We start from the raw sequence: 22,259 nt of genomic DNA on the forward strand, positions 1-22,259 counted from the left end.
ATCCAAAGTCTCTCTCTCTCATCTATAACACAAAGTCAAAGTGAAAGTGACTTATATGTCTATGGAAAAACGGATGATAAGCAGTGGCTTCCAACTCCGAGTTTAACCATATATTACGCTATCACTCACTTTTACCCATTTTAACATTTAAAACTCTCCAAAAATTACCATTTTTTCAGGGAAAATGTGCTTGTCCATGGCTTCTGAGACACACATTGCAGTTATATTGAATAAGCAATGGTTTTTAAAATTAGCCCAATTGGATGACTTGTAAGTGCTACAGATTTGTTGTCATTTGGGAGACAAATTTATTTGAGTCACTTGACAAGTGATGAAGAATTGGCTTTTTAAAACAAAAGCCACCCAAAAATGATACTCGTAAGGGGAGCCGATGTGAAATGAACTTTTTGAATTATTTTTATACCAACACGTTGGGACGCACAGCATGCTATATTGAAAAGTCTGTCTGAGTTGTAGTAACATGAGTAGCAGTGCAGCATGGAAAGATAGTTATTATTTATGCTTACTTATAGAACACCATCATATTCCACAGTGCTTTACAGACATTGGTAGTCACTGTACCATATATGGTAACTCACAAGCTACACTCACCGGCCACTTTATTAGGTACACCTGTCCAACTGCTCGTTAACACTTAATTTCTAATCAGCCAATCACATGGCGGCAACTCAGTGCATTTAGGCATGTAGACATGGTCAAGACAATCTCCTGCAGTTCAAACCGAGCATCAGTATGGGGAAGAAAGGTGATTTGAGTGCCTTTGAACGTGGCATGGTTGTTGGTGCCAGAAGGGCTGGTCTGAGTATTTCAGAAACTGCTGATCTACTGGGATTTTCACGCACAACCATCTCTAGGGTTTACAGAGAATGGTCCGAAAAAGAAAAAACATCCAGTGAGCGGCAGTTCTGTGGGCGGAAATGCGTTGTTGATGCCAGAGGTCAGAGGAGAATGGCCAGACTGGTTCGAGCTGATAGAAAGGCAACAGTGACTCAAATAGCCACCCGTTACAACCAAGGTAGCCAGAAGAGCATCTCTGAACGCACAGTACGTCCAACTTTGAGGCAGATGGGCTACAGCAGCAGAAGACCACACCGGGTGCCACTCCTTTCAGCTAAGAACAGGAAACTGAGGCTACAATTTGCACAAGCTCATCGAAATTGGACAATTGAAGATTGGAAAAACATTGCCTGGTCTGATGAGTCTCGATTTCTGCTGCGAAATTCGGATGGTAGGGTCAGAATTTGGCGTCAACAACATGAAAACATGGATCCATCCTGCCTTGTATCAACGGTTCAGGCTGGTGGTGGTGGTGTCATGGTGTGGGGAATATTTTCTTGGCACTCTTTGGGCCCCTTGGTACCAATTGAGCATCGTTGCAACGCCAAAGCCTACCTGAGTATTGTTGCTGACCATGTCCAACCCTTTATGACCACAATGTACCCAACATCTGATGGCTACTTTCAGCAGGATAATGCGCCATGTCATAAAGCTGGAATCATCTCAGACTGGTTTCTTGAACATGACAATGAGTTCACTGTACTCCAATGGCCTCCACAGTCACCAGATCTCAATCCAATAGAGCATCTTTGGGATGTGGTGGAACGGGAGATTCGCATCATGGATGTGCAGCCGACAAATCTGCGGCAACTGTGTGATGCCATCATGTCAATATGGACCAAAATCTCCGAGGAATGCTTCCAGCACCTTGTTGAATCTATGCCACGAAGAATTGAGGCAGTTCTGAAGGCAAAAGGGGGTCCAACCCGTTACTAGCATGGTGTACCTAATAAAGTGGCCGGTGAGTGTATATTCCTATCAGTATGTATTTGGAGCGTGGGAAGAAATCCACACAAACACAAGAACATACAACCTCCTTACAGATGTTGTCTTTGGCAGGATTCAAACCAGAACTCTAGTGCTACAAAACTGACATGTTAACCACTGAGCCACCATGCTGCCCGTATAATGGACAAGGCCACTGGACATGCCTAGCTGAGTGGTTGCAGCAATAATAGCTGTGGCAAAATGAGTAGCGGTACAGCATAAATAGTATAATGGAAAAGCCCCAGGATACATCTGGCTGAGTGGTGGTAGCTGTTTAGGAGTAATAAACAGCCTCACGCTGGGTTCACACCAGCGTCTGGACTCAGTTATCAGGTTTCCATCTTCTGCGCAGATGTGAACGAACCCTCAGCAGTACAGCAAATGCAACATGATACAGTGAGATGGTGGCACCACTATTTGGGGACATCAGCTTTGTGTAAATCCTCACCGAACCATGCCTGATTCATTTTAGCAAAAGTAATTTTTTTCTACGCTAGCTGTGGGCAGTTTCATCCTTCTAGGTGTTACCAGGGGCGAATCCAGGGCCGGGTGAGCCGGGCAACCGCCCGGGGCCCCGCGCTCAGCGGGGCCCCACGGCGCGGCCCGGACCTAACAAAATGGTCCCGGTCGGCATGTCCCGATTTCCTACGGACGCTGATGAGCTGAATACATAGGTGTTTAAAGCAGGAGCTGAGAATGTCATGACGCTGGCTCAGATGGAGGGGGGAGAACAGCATGACACTGGGGCAGATGAAGGGGGGGAAAACGGCATGACACTGGGGCAAATGAAGGGGGAGAGAATGGCATGACACTGGGGCAAATGAAGGGGGGGAGAACGGCATGACACTGAGGCAGATGAAGGGGGAGAATGGCATGACACTGGGGCAGATGAAGGGGGGAGAACGGCATGATACTGGGGCAGATGAAGGGGGGGAGAATGGCATGACACTGGGGCAGATGAAGGGGGGCGAGAATGGCATGACATTGGGGCAGATGAAGGGGGGGGAACGGCATGACACTGGGGCAGAGACGGGGGGACATGAAACTATGGGCAGATAAAGGGGGAGAATGGCATGAAACTGGGGACAGAGATAGAGGGGGGACATGAAACTAGGAGTAGATGAAGGGTGTATATGAAAATAGGGGAGAGATGGAGGGGGGACATATAATTTACAGGTGACTGTAGGAGGATTATACTGTGTGGAATCACATGAAAAATTAATGAGAATGGGCGGAGTCAACATAAAAGTGGGTGGGGCCTAATTTGCCTGCACGCGCCGCACGTTTTATTCCCTCTTCCTAGTCTTCAACAGTTGGGAGGTACAGGTTAGAAGTGCGAGACCCCCCGGTAAATAGGGCCCTGCCAAAGTCAATTGCCCAGGGCCCCTCAAACCCTGGATCCGCCACTGGGTGTTACAACACCACTGGCGGCACCAAACACCCTCTTGGCCATTGCACTTGAGGCTAGAGAAGATAAAACTCCCATGGCAAACTAAGCAAGCCCCAGAATTCCAAGAGGTCACAGTTATCTGCTCGACTATAGGTGCACACTAGGCACAATTGTACACTTTTTTCAGGTGAAAATGGAGCAGAAACAACACAAACCTCAGTCCCTGAGCAGACCCCCCTGAACACAGATGTGAGTAGTTGAGTAGCAGTGTGTCTGTTCACTTAATGCAGTGCTGGACAGGGGCTCTTATGTACCGTACATTGTGCCGTATACATCCAGATACCATTTTATTCAGATGTATACTACCAAACTTGTTTAAATGAGCTAAAGCAGTGGATAGAAAGACTTCTTTCCAAAACCGTGACAGTTTTGGAAATCGTTGTGTGTCCGCGCTACAATTTTTTCCACAAAGTGGGCATGGGATTCGCATGAATCTCATCCACTTTGCAAGTACTGTAAAATAAATCGCAGCGTTTCCGGCCTGTGGGACCCCGACCTGACTCTGGCTGAAAAAAAAAAAAAAACGCAGCAAAATCTTCAACAACAAAAAAAAGCTCAGTTTCCACAATATGGGGCCTTAACCCTTAAGTATTATCATGGTCTCTATCCTAATGATAAGTCTATGGTAGTAGTATATGATAGACACCATGATAGTACTTAAGGGTTAAGGGCTTGTGTGAACATTTGATCCAACAAGGTTTCCCACAAGCATCTCCAATTAATCGCTGATTACTGAATATAAAGCTGGTTGGCAAAGGCTTCACTATTCTTATGTAGAGATTACCAGGATGCTGTGGCTTACATTGGGGGCCTTTCTGGCTGTGGTTGTGCCAACAATAATGGATTCAGAGCTGATGCACAGTGAGAAAATGTTCTTAAGAGGTCTGGGTCTCCATGCTAAACCAAATCCTGTCTCACCCCCTCCTGTACCTGCTATAATGTGGAAGCTCTATGAGCAGAGGATGGGTCGCACATCCCCCAAGAAGAAACAAGATTTATGCTTTGTAGAAGAGTTTAATGTCCCTGGTAGCATAATCCGAAATTTTAATGATCAAGGTAAGGCTAAATTCACACACTACTTTTTTTTTTTTTTTTAAAGAAGTCTTTCTATCCACTGCTTTAGCTCATTTAAACAAGTTTGGTAGTATACATCTGAATAAAATGGTATCTGGATGTATACGGCACAATGTACGGTACATAAGAGCCCCTGTCCAGCACTGCATTAAGTGAACAGACACACTGCTACTCAACTACTCCCATCTGTGTTCAGGGGGGTCTGCTCAGGGACTGAGGTCTGTGTTGTTTCTGCTCCATTTTCACCTGAAAAAAAGTGAAAGCTGCTGCTTGTAGTTCTCTTCTATTCACATTTTTCCTGCTGAATTTGAGGTGGAACACGCTTTAAAAAAAAAAATCCACCTCGTTTTTATTTTCAGCTAGTAGGTAAAAATAAGCATTCTGCTTGTTCATCAGGTGGATTCCACTTGACCTCCCATTGAAATGAGTAATTTCATGAAGAATTGTTCCCTGTCTTAGAAGCAAAATAGAGTGGTACACTCCTCCAACTTCCACTTCAAATTCTGTGTTTTTCTGTGAAGCACAAAAAAATTGCTTTTAATTCCTGTACCTGTGCTGGTTAGTACAGAGTCGAGGTCAGACAAGCCCACTGGGGGACCGGTGAATCCCTTGGTGAGCCCTGTGCCTTTAGAGGGCCCTACTGGACTTCCACTGCTTTTAGACAGTGAAGGAGCAGTAATGGCCCCTCTTCACTTGCCTCTCCCTAATCCTGAGCAGGGGGCTCCCTGTACACCACGTATTGTCATCATGATGTAATCTTCAGCGCACTGGGCCCAGGCTGAAGCAGAAAGAGGAGAGACTGCAAGCAGGTATGGGGGAGGTAAGTGATGTAGTCAGGTTCTCCATGGTTTTGCAAAACTGGGGAGAAGTGGTGCTGCCGACCCCGATCTGCTTCTAGCCAAGCAGAAAGCCACAGGCTTCCGACTCTACCACTCAAGGCTTGTAGGTCACAAGCCCCATTGATCGTGTAGCCTACAAGCTAATCCCCCAATACTTGCCTGCTCTGACTCCTCCTGCTTCTTTTTGTTCTGGGCTCTCATAACATCACATCAGTATGCCTGGAGCAAGAAGGAGCGGGACCAAAGAGCAGACAAAATCCTGGGGTACATTAAAGGGGTTGTCTGGGGAAAAAAATGGACAACCCATTTAAAGTTTAAATAACCTGGGGGCAGTGAGCGGAAAAAAACGTATACTCTGTCCCCATTGCTTCAATGCTCTCCCACCCCTCCTGGTTCATCTGTTCTCCTGGGTCTTTGTGTTGTGCTGAAGATGCTGATCGGCCTCAACAGTCATGTGACTGCTGAGGTCAATCAGTGAAGGGCCTGAAGGTCACATCTGTGACATCACATCTCTTCCTGAGTTAGAGGCCATTGATCGGCCTCAGCAGTCCTGTGACTGCTGAGGCCAATTAGCAGCTTCAGCACAACACTGGGTGAGCAGATGAACCAGGAGGTGTCGGACAACGGAGCAACTGGGACAGGTGAGTTTATTTATATATCCCCCCCCCCCCCCAACTTGTTAAAATGTTAAAAGTTTATCCTGGACAACTGCATTAAGTGTGTGTTTTGTGGACCAGGGGAGGTGCAAAAAAACAAACATTCTCCTGTCCCCAATCTCTCCCAGTGCAATTGGATCCTGCAGCCCTGTTGTATTCTTCTACTGGAAGTTCCCTCTGCCAATCAGCTGACTAAGGGAAGGGACCTGGGACATCTCAGCCAGTGTGGACCTTTTTTTTTTGTTTTTGTCCCCCCCCCCTCCCCCAGATTGATTATATATAGTAAAAAAAAAAAATTAAATTATACTTGACAACCTCTATAAAGTGTGGGGTATATTAGTTATCCAGGCATAACATTTTTTATAGTTTTATAAAAAAAATATAGTTTTAGTCTCTTCCAGTGCCTGTCCTGTAGACAACACTGGGTCGGAAGCAGAAAACGCTGTCCATTGTGTAGTAGCCGGGCTACAGGTAATGGACAATTCTAGTAGCCACACTGTTCAAAGGGGTTCTCTCTGAAAAATATACTAAAAAAAGTTCTTTGGTTGGATGATGAGGGGTGGGGGTATTGGGAATTGCTGAATTAGGTAATGTGACCACTTATTTATCCCCCCCCCCCCCCTCCCACTCACCCCTGCACAGAGCTTGTCTAGAAAATTGTCACATAGGCAGGTTGGCATGTTGGCAGTGTCAGTAATCTTGTACAGAAAACAGAATTTAAAAAAATCTACAGTCAAAAAAGAAATTTAAAGTTTTTTTTTTTTAAACCATAAAAATCCTGACACTTTCAATTAAAGAGAACTTTCATCAAATCCATCAACTTGAGTTCTTTTCATTTAATAGGTACAACTGCACTGATTCTGGCACAGTTCAGATCATCTTTATCCCCCATTCCATTCCAAAAATGTACAGTCTGTTTCAGTGCCTGATATGCTAGCTAGATTTTTTTTTTTTTTCTAATGTCAAGAGGGTGGTGTCAGTCAGGGGGCATTCACACTTGCACCCCTGTGTTATTCTATCCTCAGCCCCAGAGAAACTGCAGAGGGGACAGCTACCCGGTGGTCAGTTTTAAAACCCATTCATTTGAATAGGTTTTTTTTTTTTTTTAAAGGTGACTTCCGGTATCTGCCTGCGGCCTCTTCGTGGGGAAACTATTTTTTTTTCGGCAGGACTGTGTTCAGCTGGAAAAAAAAAGTTTCCCCATGGAGAGGCTGCAGGAGGACACTGGCGATCATCTTTAAAAACTCATTCAGATGAATGGATTCTAAACCTGACCACTGGAAAGCTGTGCCCTCTCCATTTCTCAGGGTTGAGGATGGAAACCTGGTGGAATGGCAGAGGGTGGACACTGGTTGCAAATGTGAATGCCCCCTAAGTGGGTGTAATTCTAAGCTCTGACACTGTCCATCTCTGACTGGATCCTGCCTGACTCCACCCACTTGGTAGAGTCTGGCATTTCATCCACCCAAACTAACTGCACTGATTGCTCAAGGATAGTGGGAGTTGGAGAAAAAAATTTCCAAGGCCTAAAAATGGCTGGAGGTGGTGACAGGTCCTCTTTAAGGTCCCTTTAATCATACTGCTTAACATTGGGATCTGAAGTACGCATCTAATTACTTTGACTGAAAGGTCTTTACATGCATGTGCTTTTATTTATCTCTAACTTTTCATATGCTTTAGGTCAATTTGTTCCTCAGTCTTCAAGGATTCCTTCAAACCTTTGTTTTGAAAAGAGACTCTTCTTTAATATTTCTGTAATGGAAAGCGCAGAGAAAGTAACCATGGGGCGGTTGGAGCTGAAGTTTACCCAAAACTCCTACTATGGACGAACATTTGAATTGCGGCTATACAGGATTCTAAGAATGTCACTGAGAGGAATGGATAGGCAAAAGGCCAGCAGAAAACTGTTGTCTGCACAAACCTTCAGTCTGCTTCGCAAGTCTCTATACATCAACCTGACAGAGGTTTGTCAGATTTGGAGAAACCCTCATAAAAACTTGGGACTGGCTCTGGAGATTTTGCATAGAAAGGAAGGCACACTGGATGAGTGTCAAAGTATCCAAACTTTTCTGCATACGTCTCTGCTTACGGTGTCCCTTAATCCATTACATTGTACGAAGCAACGTCAGAAAAGAAGTTCTAACAGGTTTCCTTTCATGCCAAGCAGCTTCTGCCAAAGGAGACGCCGCTATGTTGACTTTAGAGATTTGGGATGGAAGAACTTGGTGGTAGCTCCTCGAGGATACTTTGCCAATGACTGTTCTGGCGAATGTCCTTATCCTCTAACAGAGATACTAAATAGTACTAACCATGCTGTCTTACAAACTCTGGTTCATTCTTATGAGCCTGAGGATGTCCCACCACCCTGCTGCATTCCAACAAAGCTGTCGCCCCTTTCTGTGTTGCTCTATGATGATGACGGCAATATTGTCCTGAGACACTATGACAATATGACGGTGGATGAATGTGGCTGCAGATGACTTGCCACTTCCAAAGGATACAGACTGACTGGCAACAGTAGTCTACATCAAGGAGGATTATTTGCTTAAATCCATCAATTTTAAAACTGGATAATATTGTAATATAAATTTTACTGTCAATATAATACTCCATATTAAATGTGCTGTGTAATAAAATGTCGTAGAACAAAATCATGTAACATGAGACTTGTACAAGTGTAGGAAACACAAATAAATGATCAACTTTTAGTGGGTTTTTTGTTTATTTTTATTTAAACAAACCTATTACATAGACATTAAAGCAATATTACAATTTGTCATTCAATATGTGCAAGTACAGGCAATGGGGAATTTACCCTCTGTTCTGGCATTTTGTAGATTTGGTACAGGGTGGGGGGATGTATTCATCAAGGTTGGGGGGGGGGGTATAACACCCTCTACTTTGCTTTTTGTTGCCAATGCTTGAGTCCACAACTAAACTTAACATGCTGCAAAAGCTATGCCAATTCCTGACCGAGGAAAAAGCTTCTTAATAATTCTGGAGGATACTGTCAGCCAGGGACTTCATTAAGACCAGTGTACAGAATTTTCACTTCACATGGGTTTTCCATAGTGTCCTAAAGACCTATAATGTCCTTCTTAATGTGACTTAGATGTGTCCTTATTTTTCATCAAATGTTTTAATCCTCTACTCCATATCAGCTGTAGAAGCTAAAAAGACTCCTGAAGTTCCAGAAAGATCATCCATTAACTGTAGAGAAGTTTGTTAAAACAATACTCCAGATCTTGGTGAGCCTTCTGTCGTCTGCTTAATACCATTCCTTGAAAAAGTTCACACAAATATTGTATCAATGGTTAATTTACCTTTTAGATGTGGAGACTTATGTTATCTGGCAATGGAATAAAGTGCTTCTAAATAAGGCCTGGTTCACATCTGCGTTCAGTATTCTGTTCAGGGAGTCCGTTTGGGGATCCCTTGAACAGAATACCAAACGCATTGGCAAGCAGTGAGCAATGAAGGCACATGACCTCCATAGTCTCTGTGTTTGTGTTCCATGCAGAGTTTGCACAAGTCATGTGGAGAGAAGGATTTCATGAACGTCTCTCTGCATGTTCTGTGTGGGAAAACGTACGGACACCATTAGTCTATGGGGTCCGTGTGCTTTTATAAGTTCACAGCTGGCCAATGCGTTCGGTATTCTGTTTGGGGGATCCCTATGTGAACTCCCAGTATGGAATACCAAATGCAGATGTGAACCAAGCCTAGGTACAACAGTGTAATGAAGAAGCATTTGAGATGGAGGATTCCACAGTTTAACGTTCACAAAACCTTATTTGCATCCACATTCATCAACTACCATATCCTCATAATGTCTTAATATAACATTGTCATTGTTGTCATAATAAAGCATGGAAATGGGTGAGAGCTTAATTGGAGCACAGCAAGGCAAGGGTGTAAGGTTTGGCTCAATAGAGTGTACCAGCGTCTGCAATACCGCATGGTTAGTGCCCTTCAGCATCTCAGTCAATGGATAAGGACACTCTCCTTGACAGTAGTTGGCCATGTAACCACGAGGCGCAATAACCCAGTTTTGCCATCCTACATCTTTGAAGTCAATGTATAGTCTCCTCTTATTGCAAATATTGCTTGGCGTTGGCAATGATGGCTGTGCACTTCTTTTGGCACGTGCAGCTTTGCAAGTAGTAGGGTCAAGTGAAACTGTATATAAAGAAGCCTGGATGAAGGAATGAATTTGCTCACAAGTAGTAGGAAAATCATTCACCGTGGTTGTATTCTCACCAGCAAGTATTTCTAGAATGAGTCCCATATTGTTCTTTTCTTTGGTCCAGTCTTGAGTCACCTTTGTAATGTTGAAAGAAAGAGATTTGTGATGAAGACGGAATGACTGGGCAAACAGAAGCTTTCTACTGGTCTCTCGCATGTTTTTTAATGACATATGCAAGGGACGGTACAATCGGAGTTGGAATTCCTGTCCTTGATATGTGTTGTGCTTGAACTTGATCTCTAGTTGTCCAAGTGTCACTTGTTCGTTCTTTTCCACCACAGAAAGGTTGAAGTAGAGATGTTTATTGAGGCAGATCAAGCCCTGAGGCATATCACTGGAGCTCAAGGGTCCTATAAAGGGCAAAATAAGCAAATTATTAGTGCCATATTTTACAGTTTTACGTTGTATTATAGAATGCTTATCTTTAAATATACAAACATGACATCTGGCAACTGCTTGCCCATTATTTTAGCAAGTGAAAAGAATTATACCTAAATATCCATACTTTAGTCACTGAATGAGATTTGTGATATCACATAACCTTCGTGTAAAATGTAGGCAACAATGTACACAACTGTTTATCAAAGGGGTTGGCATGTGGTGGACAAAATAGCAATGAGGATGCTGTGAGTGCACCGCATACAACATTGTCCTGGATTTTATCTGCTTAGATTTTGAGGATCAATCTTAAGAAATATTATCAATAAACTAATGCCTGGTTCACATCTGTATTCGGGGTTTTGTTTGGGAAGTCTGCTTGGAGACCTGCAGTAATATATAGTGAATATATAGCTAGTATAGTATATATCTTCTACTACAAACATTAACAATAATGTAAAACAAATACATGAAATTAATATTTCTGTGATATAATGAAAATATTTTATGTATAGTCATTTCCCATCCTCTTAACTCACCTTGATCTCTATAGGATCTGGCAATATTTCCAGGCACTTGAAATCCCTCCATCCTGCATGGATTGTCAGCATTAACCCCCTTCTCAAAAATTTTCCAGAGTGTTTTTGGTACAGGACCTGGAGCAATGGGTTTAGGTCGTTCATTCAATCCTAAGGCTTTTAGAAGCATCATCTCCTGGTGTGGTAACTCAGAGCAGTGAACCAATAAAAGGTAGGATAACATCATAAAAATGAAGTGCACAGATGTGTCCATGGTCATCTCTGTCTGTGATCTACTGGCTTGATGTGGAATACATCCTTAAATATTCTGTAAAGCAGCCATGTGTGAAATGTGTCACCTTTGTGGAGCCAGGGAAGTGTTAGTCAGCTACAGTCCTATCTCCTTTTGTATGTAGATAAGCACATAACCACATTCCAGGAACTCATTTTACATTCTTATACCCTGGAAATACTGTATCCTGATATACAGTATATCCACATTATGTTCTGTAGTCCTATCTCTTCAGATATATTGATAATTGAGTTAATAGTACTTTGAGGCTTTCTTGACTTTGCTGTTGTGTAATGTTTCATAGACACCAACAAATAGTGGATGGACATTAATGTCATGAGATTTATCAATATCTGCTGTAGTGCTGTAGAATTATTTGAGAACAGGTAAGAGAGAACCAGAGTTTTGAAAGGTAATGTTCAGAAAAAGGTGGATCTCAAGTCCAGGAGATGGGAGATCTACTTGTAATCTGCTTCAGCATGTAAACTATTGAAATGTCTTAATGCACAGTGTCCCCTAAGCAAAGATTGACTCTATAATGGACCCTAATACCACCGAGCCAACAGAAATCAACCATCTTTTCAGCTGACGTTAAAAGCAATTGCTTGCTGCTTGGTTCTGGGTTCTTAATAATGATAGGTCCATAAAATGTAATGCAAGAAAAATTGGGTGTGTAAATATTCTGTAAAAATGTATGGCTGGCCCTGAGAATATATATTTTTAGGGAACCTCAATTGGCCACTGGCTGTATGGTTAATCTCTTCATAAGGATTTGTGTGTAATTGGACATTAGACTCATTTTATAGCATTATATACTCAAACATTCACATTCATACAATATATGAAGATAGCATTATTAGAGAAATGATCTTTAGCTATGATGATAACAAGTCTCTTCCATAGCAAAGTACCTCTGAATGCAAATATAGGGGTGAGAAACAGTTTCCATTAGTTACACAGATTGTTCTGAATAAAACCATTACATTTCAGCTCACCATAAGCCTCCACATTCTGTACTAGAAACATTGCTTTTGGTCTTCACAATACCATATGCAATGAAACATGATATCATTTTGTCGCCATTAATTTATTTCTATCTGCAAGTAAAAATCCATTGTGCTTTATCGTAATATATTGTGGGGAAACAGAGAAGCAAGATGGCTCATAGCAGGTTATGGGCTATACAATACGAGGCCAAAGTTATATTATATTATATATGTTATATTATAAGTTCATATTAAGATGGCCGTAACACATCTTTGCTTGTATAGTTTCAATAATGGGATTGGATTTATGCTTACTTATATAGCGCCATCATATTCCGCAGCGCTTTACAAACATTGACAGTCACTGTCCCATATAGGGCTCACAATCTAAATTCCCTATCAGTATGTCTTTGATGTGTGGGAGGAAACCAGAGTACCCAGAGGAAACTCACGCAAACACAGGGAGAACATACAAACTCCTTGCAGATGTTGTCCTGGGCAAGACTTGAACCCAGGACTCCAGCGCTGAAAGGCTGCAGTGCTGACCACCGAGCCACAGTGCTGCCCCATCAGGGTGAAGTATTATCCAAACAATGTGTTATGTGGAGACAAGTTTATCTGCAATTATTGCATGATTTTCCTAGATTTACATTTTATATTGCTTACCCTGCCTATGAATGATTCTAATATCTCTCTCTAGCACTAGGAGCATCCACCAAAGAGAAACCTGTTCTGTAAACAATAGCTTTACTACAGTATATGCTTTTTTTTTAAATAACTAGGAATAAATGAGTGTGAAAGATTGAATGAATTGTTGAGCGGTCGTTACATAAAGCTGAATTCTCACTCTGAATCCTACTGTATACCAATTGGTATGATCGGTGTAAGGCGCTTTCACACGGCAGTGTTTGGTCAGTGATTGCGTGCCCATGACTAGATCTATTATTGCACAATTTAGCTAATCTGACAATTTGCCTATGAAAATAAAATGCAACTTAGTAATATACTGTAAGTTGATAAGGTTGGATGGAGATACAAGTACAACCTATAAACCTGTCATTTTGATCCAGAGTAAGCAAAAAAAAAAACTTGAGGTGTACTTCAATTGTCCCATATTATTATTTCCCAGCTCCAAATATGACAATTGATCAAGGGATTAATTCCAAAGTGCGATTCCAAAATTCTAACTTCCATTACCTGTGATATATTCATTTTCAAGACATTCAGGCCCTTCTTGATTTGAACACTGTATCGCACATTGTGACATCCTCTGACGGTGAGTTCCATAGTTTCACCGCTCTTGTGAGCTGTGTACTGTAATGGTTACAGACCTAGGTGTAAAAATTTCATTGGAAACATGTTTGTACTGTCTATTCATGTATTTGTACATTGTAAGTGGGTCACCCCTAAGCTGTCTCAGGAGCAACTTCCTGACACTGGTTGCTAAAATGATTTTCTGTCCACCAATATCCCCAAGTACGTGGTGGATTTAGCCAGCATTTAATATATCACTTTTACCAGTTGTTTCCGTGGTCCAGATACATAAGTTTACATTTATCTGCTTTAAGATTAATTTGCCATTATTGTTGTCTAAGCTTCCAATTTCCTTAAACCTATCTGTAATATTACACTGCATGATATCATTTATAATAGTTTTGTCAATTATTTATCTTAATTTTCTGAAATTGTATGGCAAACACAAGGTTCTTCCAATGCATACTGTTAGCCAGCAGCTCAGTCTGTTCCACAAAGGTAGAAACTGTATTGCACTAACAACATGGTGATGGGATTATCAATTTTACAAAAGTGAATAAAATTAATTAAAAAGGTGTTATTTGATTGTTTACCCAAGTGTAATGCAAATTCTCCAATTGTTTCTCTGCTCACCAGCTGTTAACCTGTCACTTCCATTGATACTGACCTTTGCTGGTCACTGGGAGTTGCATTTCACACCACATAGAGCCTGTCTCCTTTTACTAGGTGCCAGAACTGTTACCTCCTGCTGACACCAGCCCAACACTTTATCATGGCTAAGTTGCTTGTTGACCTGAATTTCACACTTCACTTTTCATAGATTTCAGCAGACACAGCTTTCTGTTCTATACATAATTTTTAGCATATTTTATTGCAGATTGTCATTTCTCTATCTGCTTAATCTAGAACTAAGTTAAGGTATATTTACATTTCCATATTATATTGTTACAATTCCAAGTATTACAACAATAAGCCCCATGTAAATGGACACAACAATAAAAGCTAAAAATGTGTAAGTAAACAGGTTATTCTTGTACAAAAATAGTTTTATTACATGTCAATAACTGACTGATATCACTGATCAGCAAGCTAGAATATTATGTATATATCGCTATCTCCGAATTACTGAACGTAAACTGCACTTGGGAGCGAAAATCTAACTTGTATTAAATCTCTATAAAGTTGAATAAATAGGTGTTCAGAACGCTGTGTTTACTGTCACCCAAGGTGTCAATGTGTATTTACTAGAGATGAGCGAGTAGTATTCGATCGAGTAGGTATTCGATCGAATACTACGGTATTCGAAATACTCGTACTCGATCGAGTACCACTCGCTATTCGAATGGAAAAGTTCGATGCAGAACCAGCATTGATTGGCCGAATGCTATACAGTCAGCCAATCAATGCTGGTTCTTCTCCTACCTTTACAAGTCTTCTCCGTGCAGCTTCCCCGCGGCGTCTTCCGGCTCTGAATTCACTCTACCAGGCATCGGGCCTGGGCAGAGCCGACTGCACATGTACGCTTGTAGTGCGGGCATGCGCAGTCGGTTCTGCCCGACCCTCACTCGTGGACTTGGTAAGTATAATTTGATCGAACGTTGCCTACCCCTGAAACGAGCATTTTCCCCCCATAGACTATAATAGGATTCGATATTCGATTCAAGTAGTTGAATATTGAGGGGCTACTCGAAACGAATATCGAATATCGAACATTTTACTGTTCGCTCATCTCTAGTATTTACACATAGATGCAGATACACCTATAGAAACAATAATCTAGGTGCTCCATCCCCTGTGCAACACAAAGGAGCACTGGTAGTCCCATAAGACCTTATAACTAGTGGCTGCCCTGAAATCAATCCCTGACTAGGTGCAAAATTGAAGACCTACGCATTTCTGAAGTAATTTCTCATCGGGGATCTTATTAAATAAAATTAAGGCCACCTAAGTAGCCAATTTGTGGAACTGGACGACAATCACTCCATTCCAAAAGGTTATTTGTAGCAGTCTCTTATCTATGGACCATCATTCTAATCCCCCTTCCTCCGACCTCATGATTTTAAGATTCAGAAATGCCAACAACTCTGCACTGATCTCATTTAGGAACTTTAGGCCCAGATATTAAAAAACAAATGTTACTGTTTGTATAATGAAAAGTTGCACAATTTTCCAATATACTTTCTGTATACACTACACTGTGTGGGAAGTCATTATAAGACATTATAATGTGTGGAGGGGTTCCTATGGGACATTATACTGTGTGGAGGGCCAACTATATGACCTTATGCTGTGTGGAGGGGCTACTATGAGACATTATACTATGAGGAGGGGCCACTATGGGACATTATACTGTGTGGAGGGGCCACTATGAGACATTATACTATGAGGAGGGGCCACTATGGGACATTATACTGTGTGGAGGGGCAGCTATGGAACATTATACTGTGTGGAGGGGTCACTATGGGACATTATACTGTGTGCAGGGGCTGCTATGGGACATTATACTGTGTGGGGGGCCAACTATATGACCTTATGCTGTGTGGAGGGGCAGTTATGGGACATTATACTGTGTGGAGGGGCCACTATGGGACATTATACTGTGTGCAGGGGCCACTATGGGACATTATACTGTGTGCAGGGGCCACTATGGGACATTATACTGTGTGGAGGGGCCACTGTAGGACATTATATTATGAGGAGGGGCCACTATGGAACATTATACTGTGAGGAGGGGCCACTATGAGACATTATACTGTGTGGAGGGGCCACTGTAGGACATTATATTATGAGGAGGGGCCACTATGAAACATTATACTGTCTAGAGGCCACTTTGTGATATTATAGTTTGTGTAAATGAGGTGTTATATAGTGGGAGCTAGGAAATGGGGTGCTATGTGGGGAGCCCCAAGTAAAAAGTTTGCTATTGGGCCCAGTTTTTACTAGTTACGTTCCTGACTAGCAGTAACCAGAATGAATGACAAGAAACAGAAATCTACAAAACCGTGAGGAATTGACACAGAAAGTAGATTGGAATATTGTACAATTTTTATTATAGAAACAATAACACGTCTTCCAATATTTGTCTGAAAGAGGACAACTCCTTTAATATCAGTGGCCACGTAGGGTCCCCACCAGAAGAAAACACCAGACCAGCAGGACTGGACAGTGATGGAAGATACCAGAGTACTGGGGACAGACTGTATGTTTTTTTTTGTTTTTTTTTTAAAGATTTCACCTCTTCTGCCTAATTAAAAAAAAACAACTAATAATAATAATCTTGGACAACCTCTTTAACCCTTTCCCGACATCCGCCGTACTAGTACGGCACATGCCGGGTGTGTAACTATGGCGGTCGCTACATAGCCTGAAATAGAAGTGTTGGTATTTTGCAATGCATTAGAATTGTAATGCAGTGCATTAATGATCAGACCTAGGGGGTCTAATAAATGCAAAAAAAAAAAAAAAAAAAAAAAAAAGTTTAAAAAAAAAATATTAAAAAATTTAAAAAGTATTCCCTAGAACACATATAAAAGTAGTTAAATACTGTGAAACACATACATGTTAGGTATCCCTGTGTCCGAAATCGCCCGCTCTACAAATCTATAAAAATATTTTTCCTGTACGGTAAACGCTGTAGTGGGAAAAATAGTCAAAAGTGCCAAACCGCTGTTTTTTCACTGTTTTGATTGTGATAAAAATTTGAATAAAAAGTGATCAAAGCAATAACATTTCCCAAAAATGGTAGAACTATAAAGTACACCCAGCCCCGCAAAAAAAGACGCCCTATGCATCCCCATACATGGAAGTATAAAAAAGTTACAGCTGTCGGAATATGGCGACTTTTAGAAAAAAAATTTTTTAACACAGCTTTGGATTTTATTTAAGGGGTTAAAATGTAAATAAAACCATATAAATTTGGTATCCCCAGAATCGTACAGAAACACAGAATACAGGGGACATGTCATTTGGGCTGCACAGTGAACGCCGTAAAACTGAAGCCCATAAGAAAGTCGCAGAAATGCATTTTTTCTTCAAATCCACCCCATTCTGAATTTTTATTTCAGCTTTCCAGTACATTATACAGAATAATTTATGGTGGCATCATGAAGAAAAATTTGTCCCGCAAAAATTAAGACCTCATATGGCTCTGGGAGAAATAAAAGAGTTATGGAGTTTAAAAGGAGGGGAGTCAAAAACGAAAATCTAAAATGCCATCAGCAGGAAGGGATTAATGCTTTATTCATATCTGCGTTGGTATTCCATCTGGAGGGGTCCACATGGGAACCCCCCGATCTGAATACCGAACGCAACTGCAAGCGCTGTGTGTGAAAGCACATGGACCCATATTCTATAATGGGGTCCGTGTGCTTGCTGCGCGCTGCCCGCACGAATCATGTGGACAGGAAAGTAGATTGTGAACTACTTTCCTGTCCGCATGATCCCTGTGGAGATCTGACAGCAAGCAGTAAAAGCACACGGACCCCATAGACTGTGGCACAGCGCTTGCAGTTGTGTTTGGTATTCCATCGGGGGGTTGCTCATGCGGAATCCCCTGGACGGAGTACCAACGCAGATGTGAACAAGGCCTAAGGCTCCATCTAATAAATTCATTACTTGAATGTTGCCACGTTCTGATCCTTCACTTTCAACATTATTCAATCTCTTCCTCTTGATGGCCAACCTACATGTAGCACCATTACTCATGCTATTCCTCCCTTCTAAAAGGCTAAAGGGTGAAGGTGGCACACTGGTATAAGAAGGGGAAACCCTGGAATCACACAAGCCACATGACATGATTCAAGTGTCACCATCCGAGACATATACATTCCAGCTCAACTTCTGGACATGCGTGATGGCTCAAAACAACCACCAACTGCAGAAATGCACTATAACCCCCAACCCTCCACACACCCCTTTCCCATCAGCATGTCACAGAATATGACTGTGTCATATATCATATCATAGAATACGATTTGTCATAATCACAAATGTACCTAATGGAACAGCTCAAAAGCCAACTAATATGCATCCATTAATACACATATAACATTCCCAGATTACTGGCAATCTGGGTCTGATGAAGGTTCATCACTAGGACCGAAAAACATTTAACCCTTTTTATGGATTGCATGTTCTTGGCTTAAATAAAAGTTGGATTCACTTTTTGCACAAATTCCTGAGCGGCTGACTCATTTTTTTTCTTCTAATCTACCTGGCACTGGCATGTGGTTGGTATACATTATAATATTAGAGAGACGATTTGGTATCCAGTTATTGTAAAGTAACATCTTCAGTCATCTTTCCTGAAACAGTCATCAATGGCTGCCTGTCAACATAACCTATATTGAAAAACCTGAGTGTGGAGAAGTAAGGATGTTACCAATCCTACTAATATTATAAAGTTTGGATGTTTGTGTGTTTGTTCCTCAATTACACAAAAACCACTGAACGGATTTGAATGAAATTTGGCACATAGATAGTTTGTAACCTCGATTAAAACACAGATGATTTTTATCCCAGTAAATGACATGACTTCACGACTGTTATGAATTTATGTTCACATACTATAATACACTGTTCTTGCAGCAGCTTATCTCAGCCAGGTCTGTTATCTCTCTATGTAAACACTCAGCTAACCCTAAGATGATTGTGTACATACATTTGCATATTAATTATCTGATCAGTTCCAGGCACCATGCTTACTCACTGGATGGGAAAACACCTTTAATCCAAATTGGCAGTTTGCTACTTTTAAACATGCTGGGAAAAAGAAAATCTAATTTGTTGCAAAATTCTAAAACAACGACAGCTATGAACGTAGCCAGAAGTAAACAGAGTTCTCCTCAAGCGGAGCTGACGGGGATCATCGGCACCAACAACACGCTCATTATATGGTGTCCCAGCGAGCTGCTGAGATGCCGAAACAATCACGGGCACTGTGCGAGAAATGAGTTTAGCACAGCACAAGTAACGAGTTTAGTGGCAGCCCAGCTTGAGAACTGCCGAAACGCTGGAGCAGGCGGATTATCAACAACAACAACACACTCATTATATGGCTTCCCAGCGAGCTGCTGAGATGCCGGAACAATCACAGGCACAGCGCAAGGGACGAGTTTAGCAGCAGGCCAGCTTGACAGCTGCCGAAACACTGGAGCAAGCGGATTATCAACACCAACAACACACTTATTATATGGCTTCCCAGCAAGCCGCTGAGATGCTGGAAAAATCATGGGCACAGCGCGAGAAATGAGTTCAGTGGAAGGCCAGCTTGACATCTGCCGAAATGCCAGAGCAGGCGGATCATCAACGCCAACATCATTATGTCGTGCTCATTATATGGCGTCCCAGTGAGCTGCTGAGATGCCGAAACAATCATGGGCATCTCAGCAGCAGGACAGTTTAAGAGTTGCCGAAACGCCGGAGCAGGCAAACCATCGACGGCAGCAATTTGCTGAATATAGGCGGATCATCGACGCCAATAACATGCAGACGAAGTCGCGGGCAGAGGCTAGTAAAAACTGTTTACTCTGAATTGAATGGAGCATTGCAGTACCACCAATATCCACTAGATGTAGATAGAGTAACATTACGCAATCTGAAGATTTACATATAGCACTGGTATAGTATATGTTCCTATACCTTTTTTAATTGTCACTTTTCTGTGCAGAGATATCCTGCAAAATAATACTGCACAATATACTTTTTCTTTCTGGCATGGAAATCTATGGGTAAAATGTGTCACTGTATGCCTGTGTATTCTGGTTTGGCTATAATTCCTGGATTTTGCCCTTCGGTTTCTTTGATAACCAGGTATTAATGTTCCAAAGTTCCTCTTTTATCCAATGAGATCTTATCTGCATATTCCTTACCCAGAATTCTGATCAGGGCATGCATGGTCTCTGTACCTTCTCCCTTTAATGAGAGACATTACCCTATTTTGACCCACCTCGAGACCTCTCACACAGTGAGTACCGTGATGAGAGTCAAAAATCTCAAAACCATGAACTGTCGACAGGACCCTCTTCCTTTAGGAGGAGTTATACTGGTATAGCTAGTGGGAAGATGGGCAGGCCACTGACTGGAGCCCATCCTGGGGCCACCACAAACATTAGCAGCGTGTTTAACTGTATTGGCATCTGCAAGTTGCCCAAATGGGAGTAGTAGTGACGGTAGCTTTGTCACTGGATGGACAAGTGCCCTCAACCAATCTTCCCAGCACTCCTCCTAGGCATCGACAAGGGAGGCCTGCTGTGCTATCAGATGGTGGTGGTAGTAATTCCCCCGGGGTGCTTCCAGTCGGAGAGGGGTCCTCTCTTACCCTGAGCTGCTGTGATGGTGTTCATTAAGGCCCTGATGGTAATGCAGGAACGGCTCAGGAGCAAGTGATGCACTTTACTACAGCAGCTGTAACTGTAAACCTTGCAGCTTCCTGATGGGGGTAGTAGTGTCCCCACTGGTTAGTATTACCATACTTGGTTTTGAAGGATTCTCAGATCTGATGAGGCTTTAAGCGCCATGTACTTTATTTCAACAACTCTCTCAGGAACTCAGCCACATCCAATAATAGTTCTGGGGACTGTAAAACAAGGTAGTCCTTTCAGGGTCCAGTTACCTTGTAACTTGTAACCAGGGGATATTATTCATTACCAGGAGTTTTTTGTATTATATATTTTATAACTGGTTAGCAGGATGGGGACTTTATGTAGGTGATGACAATGTGGGTTAAAGCTGGTAGAAGTTGTCATGGGGGTCTAAATGGAAAAGACAGGAAATGTGAAAGCTTACACTCAGAGATGTCACCTGTAAGTAACGATATTGTATTTCTGTATTGTATTCACCTAAATTGTCTGCAGAACCCTCTGTCTACCACTATATGGCTACTGTATAGCGATAGTATTGGTGGTATCTGAGTAAGGGGCCTACTTGGATGTGCAAAACGCCCCCCAGACACCTAGCAATGAAACTGCTATCTTACAAAAGTGGTGATCTGATGAGCATGTCTGGTCTGTCAACACAGGTGACATTGTGCCAGGGCTACACAGCGGCTGTAATGACACTAATTGGTTTAATTATTGAGCTACAGCTGCAGTCGAAATGATCACATTGAGTTGTTGTAACATTGTGGAAATAAGGGGGCTACATACTTAGTGGGGGCCAAAAAAATGAGGCCATATTATTTGTTTGGGTCTAGTAAGCCACGCTACTGGATAGTATGTTTCTAGATATACAGTATTTGTGGAGTAATGGTCATTGATATCTCCTGATGGTTGATAAGGAGCGTACTTTTGGTAAAGGCAAAGATAGAAAAGCCCAGGGTGGTGAAGGCTTTTGTCAATTGGTTGCAGGCTTTCTCCACACTGGCTTGCATCCTCTGTCAGCATAAGCCAGAAAAGTTGTCCAAGCTTTTTATATACCTAGAGACAATTTTTTTCAGCACACAAATTATATGGCGGTTCAGCATGATGGAAATACGATGAAGAGTTTCAGCATAGGTAAGCCCTGCGACCAGAGGTGATGGGTTTGGCTTCTAAGGACATCGATATTTGGATACAGATCAGATACAGATAGTGCCACCTTTTTAGTCAGCTGCCACTGCAGGGAAAGCTTAGTCCGCAGTGGTCTGGAGCCTACTTGATGTTCAACAAAGGACATTGTCGCTTCTTTACCTCCTATCGTTTCAAACATGAATGTTCTATTTGCGGGAGAGCACACTGGACTCTG

At 42.1% G+C, this 22,259-nt stretch overlaps 2 protein-coding genes across 2 annotated transcripts; one reads left to right on the forward strand and one right to left on the reverse strand.

Annotated features, from left to right (window-relative positions):
• The first annotated feature begins 4,083 nt into the window (after nucleotides 1–4,083).
• On the forward strand, nucleotides 4,084–8,344 carry LOC142194777 (protein DVR-1-like). Its single transcript, XM_075264126.1, has 2 exons — nucleotides 4,084–4,351; nucleotides 7,545–8,344. Exons 1-2 carry the CDS (start codon nucleotides 4,084–4,086, stop codon nucleotides 8,342–8,344), a joined length of 1,068 nt encoding a protein of 355 aa, XP_075120227.1.
• Nucleotides 8,345–9,654: 1,310 nt separating this feature from the next.
• On the reverse strand, nucleotides 9,655–21,906 carry LOC142189612 (growth/differentiation factor 3-like). The gene is made up of 4 exons (XM_075262219.1): nucleotides 21,822–21,906; nucleotides 11,681–11,733; nucleotides 11,028–11,250; nucleotides 9,655–10,460 (listed from the first exon to the last, which is right to left on the reverse strand). Exons 1-4 carry the CDS (start codon nucleotides 21,904–21,906, stop codon nucleotides 9,655–9,657), a joined length of 1,167 nt encoding a protein of 388 aa, XP_075118320.1.
• Nucleotides 21,907–22,259: the final 353 nt, after the last annotated feature.

Source organism: Leptodactylus fuscus, chromosome 1 (assembly GCF_031893055.1).
Source record: "Leptodactylus fuscus isolate aLepFus1 chromosome 1, aLepFus1.hap2, whole genome shotgun sequence".
Taxonomy (NCBI): Eukaryota; Metazoa; Chordata; class Amphibia; order Anura; family Leptodactylidae; genus Leptodactylus; species Leptodactylus fuscus.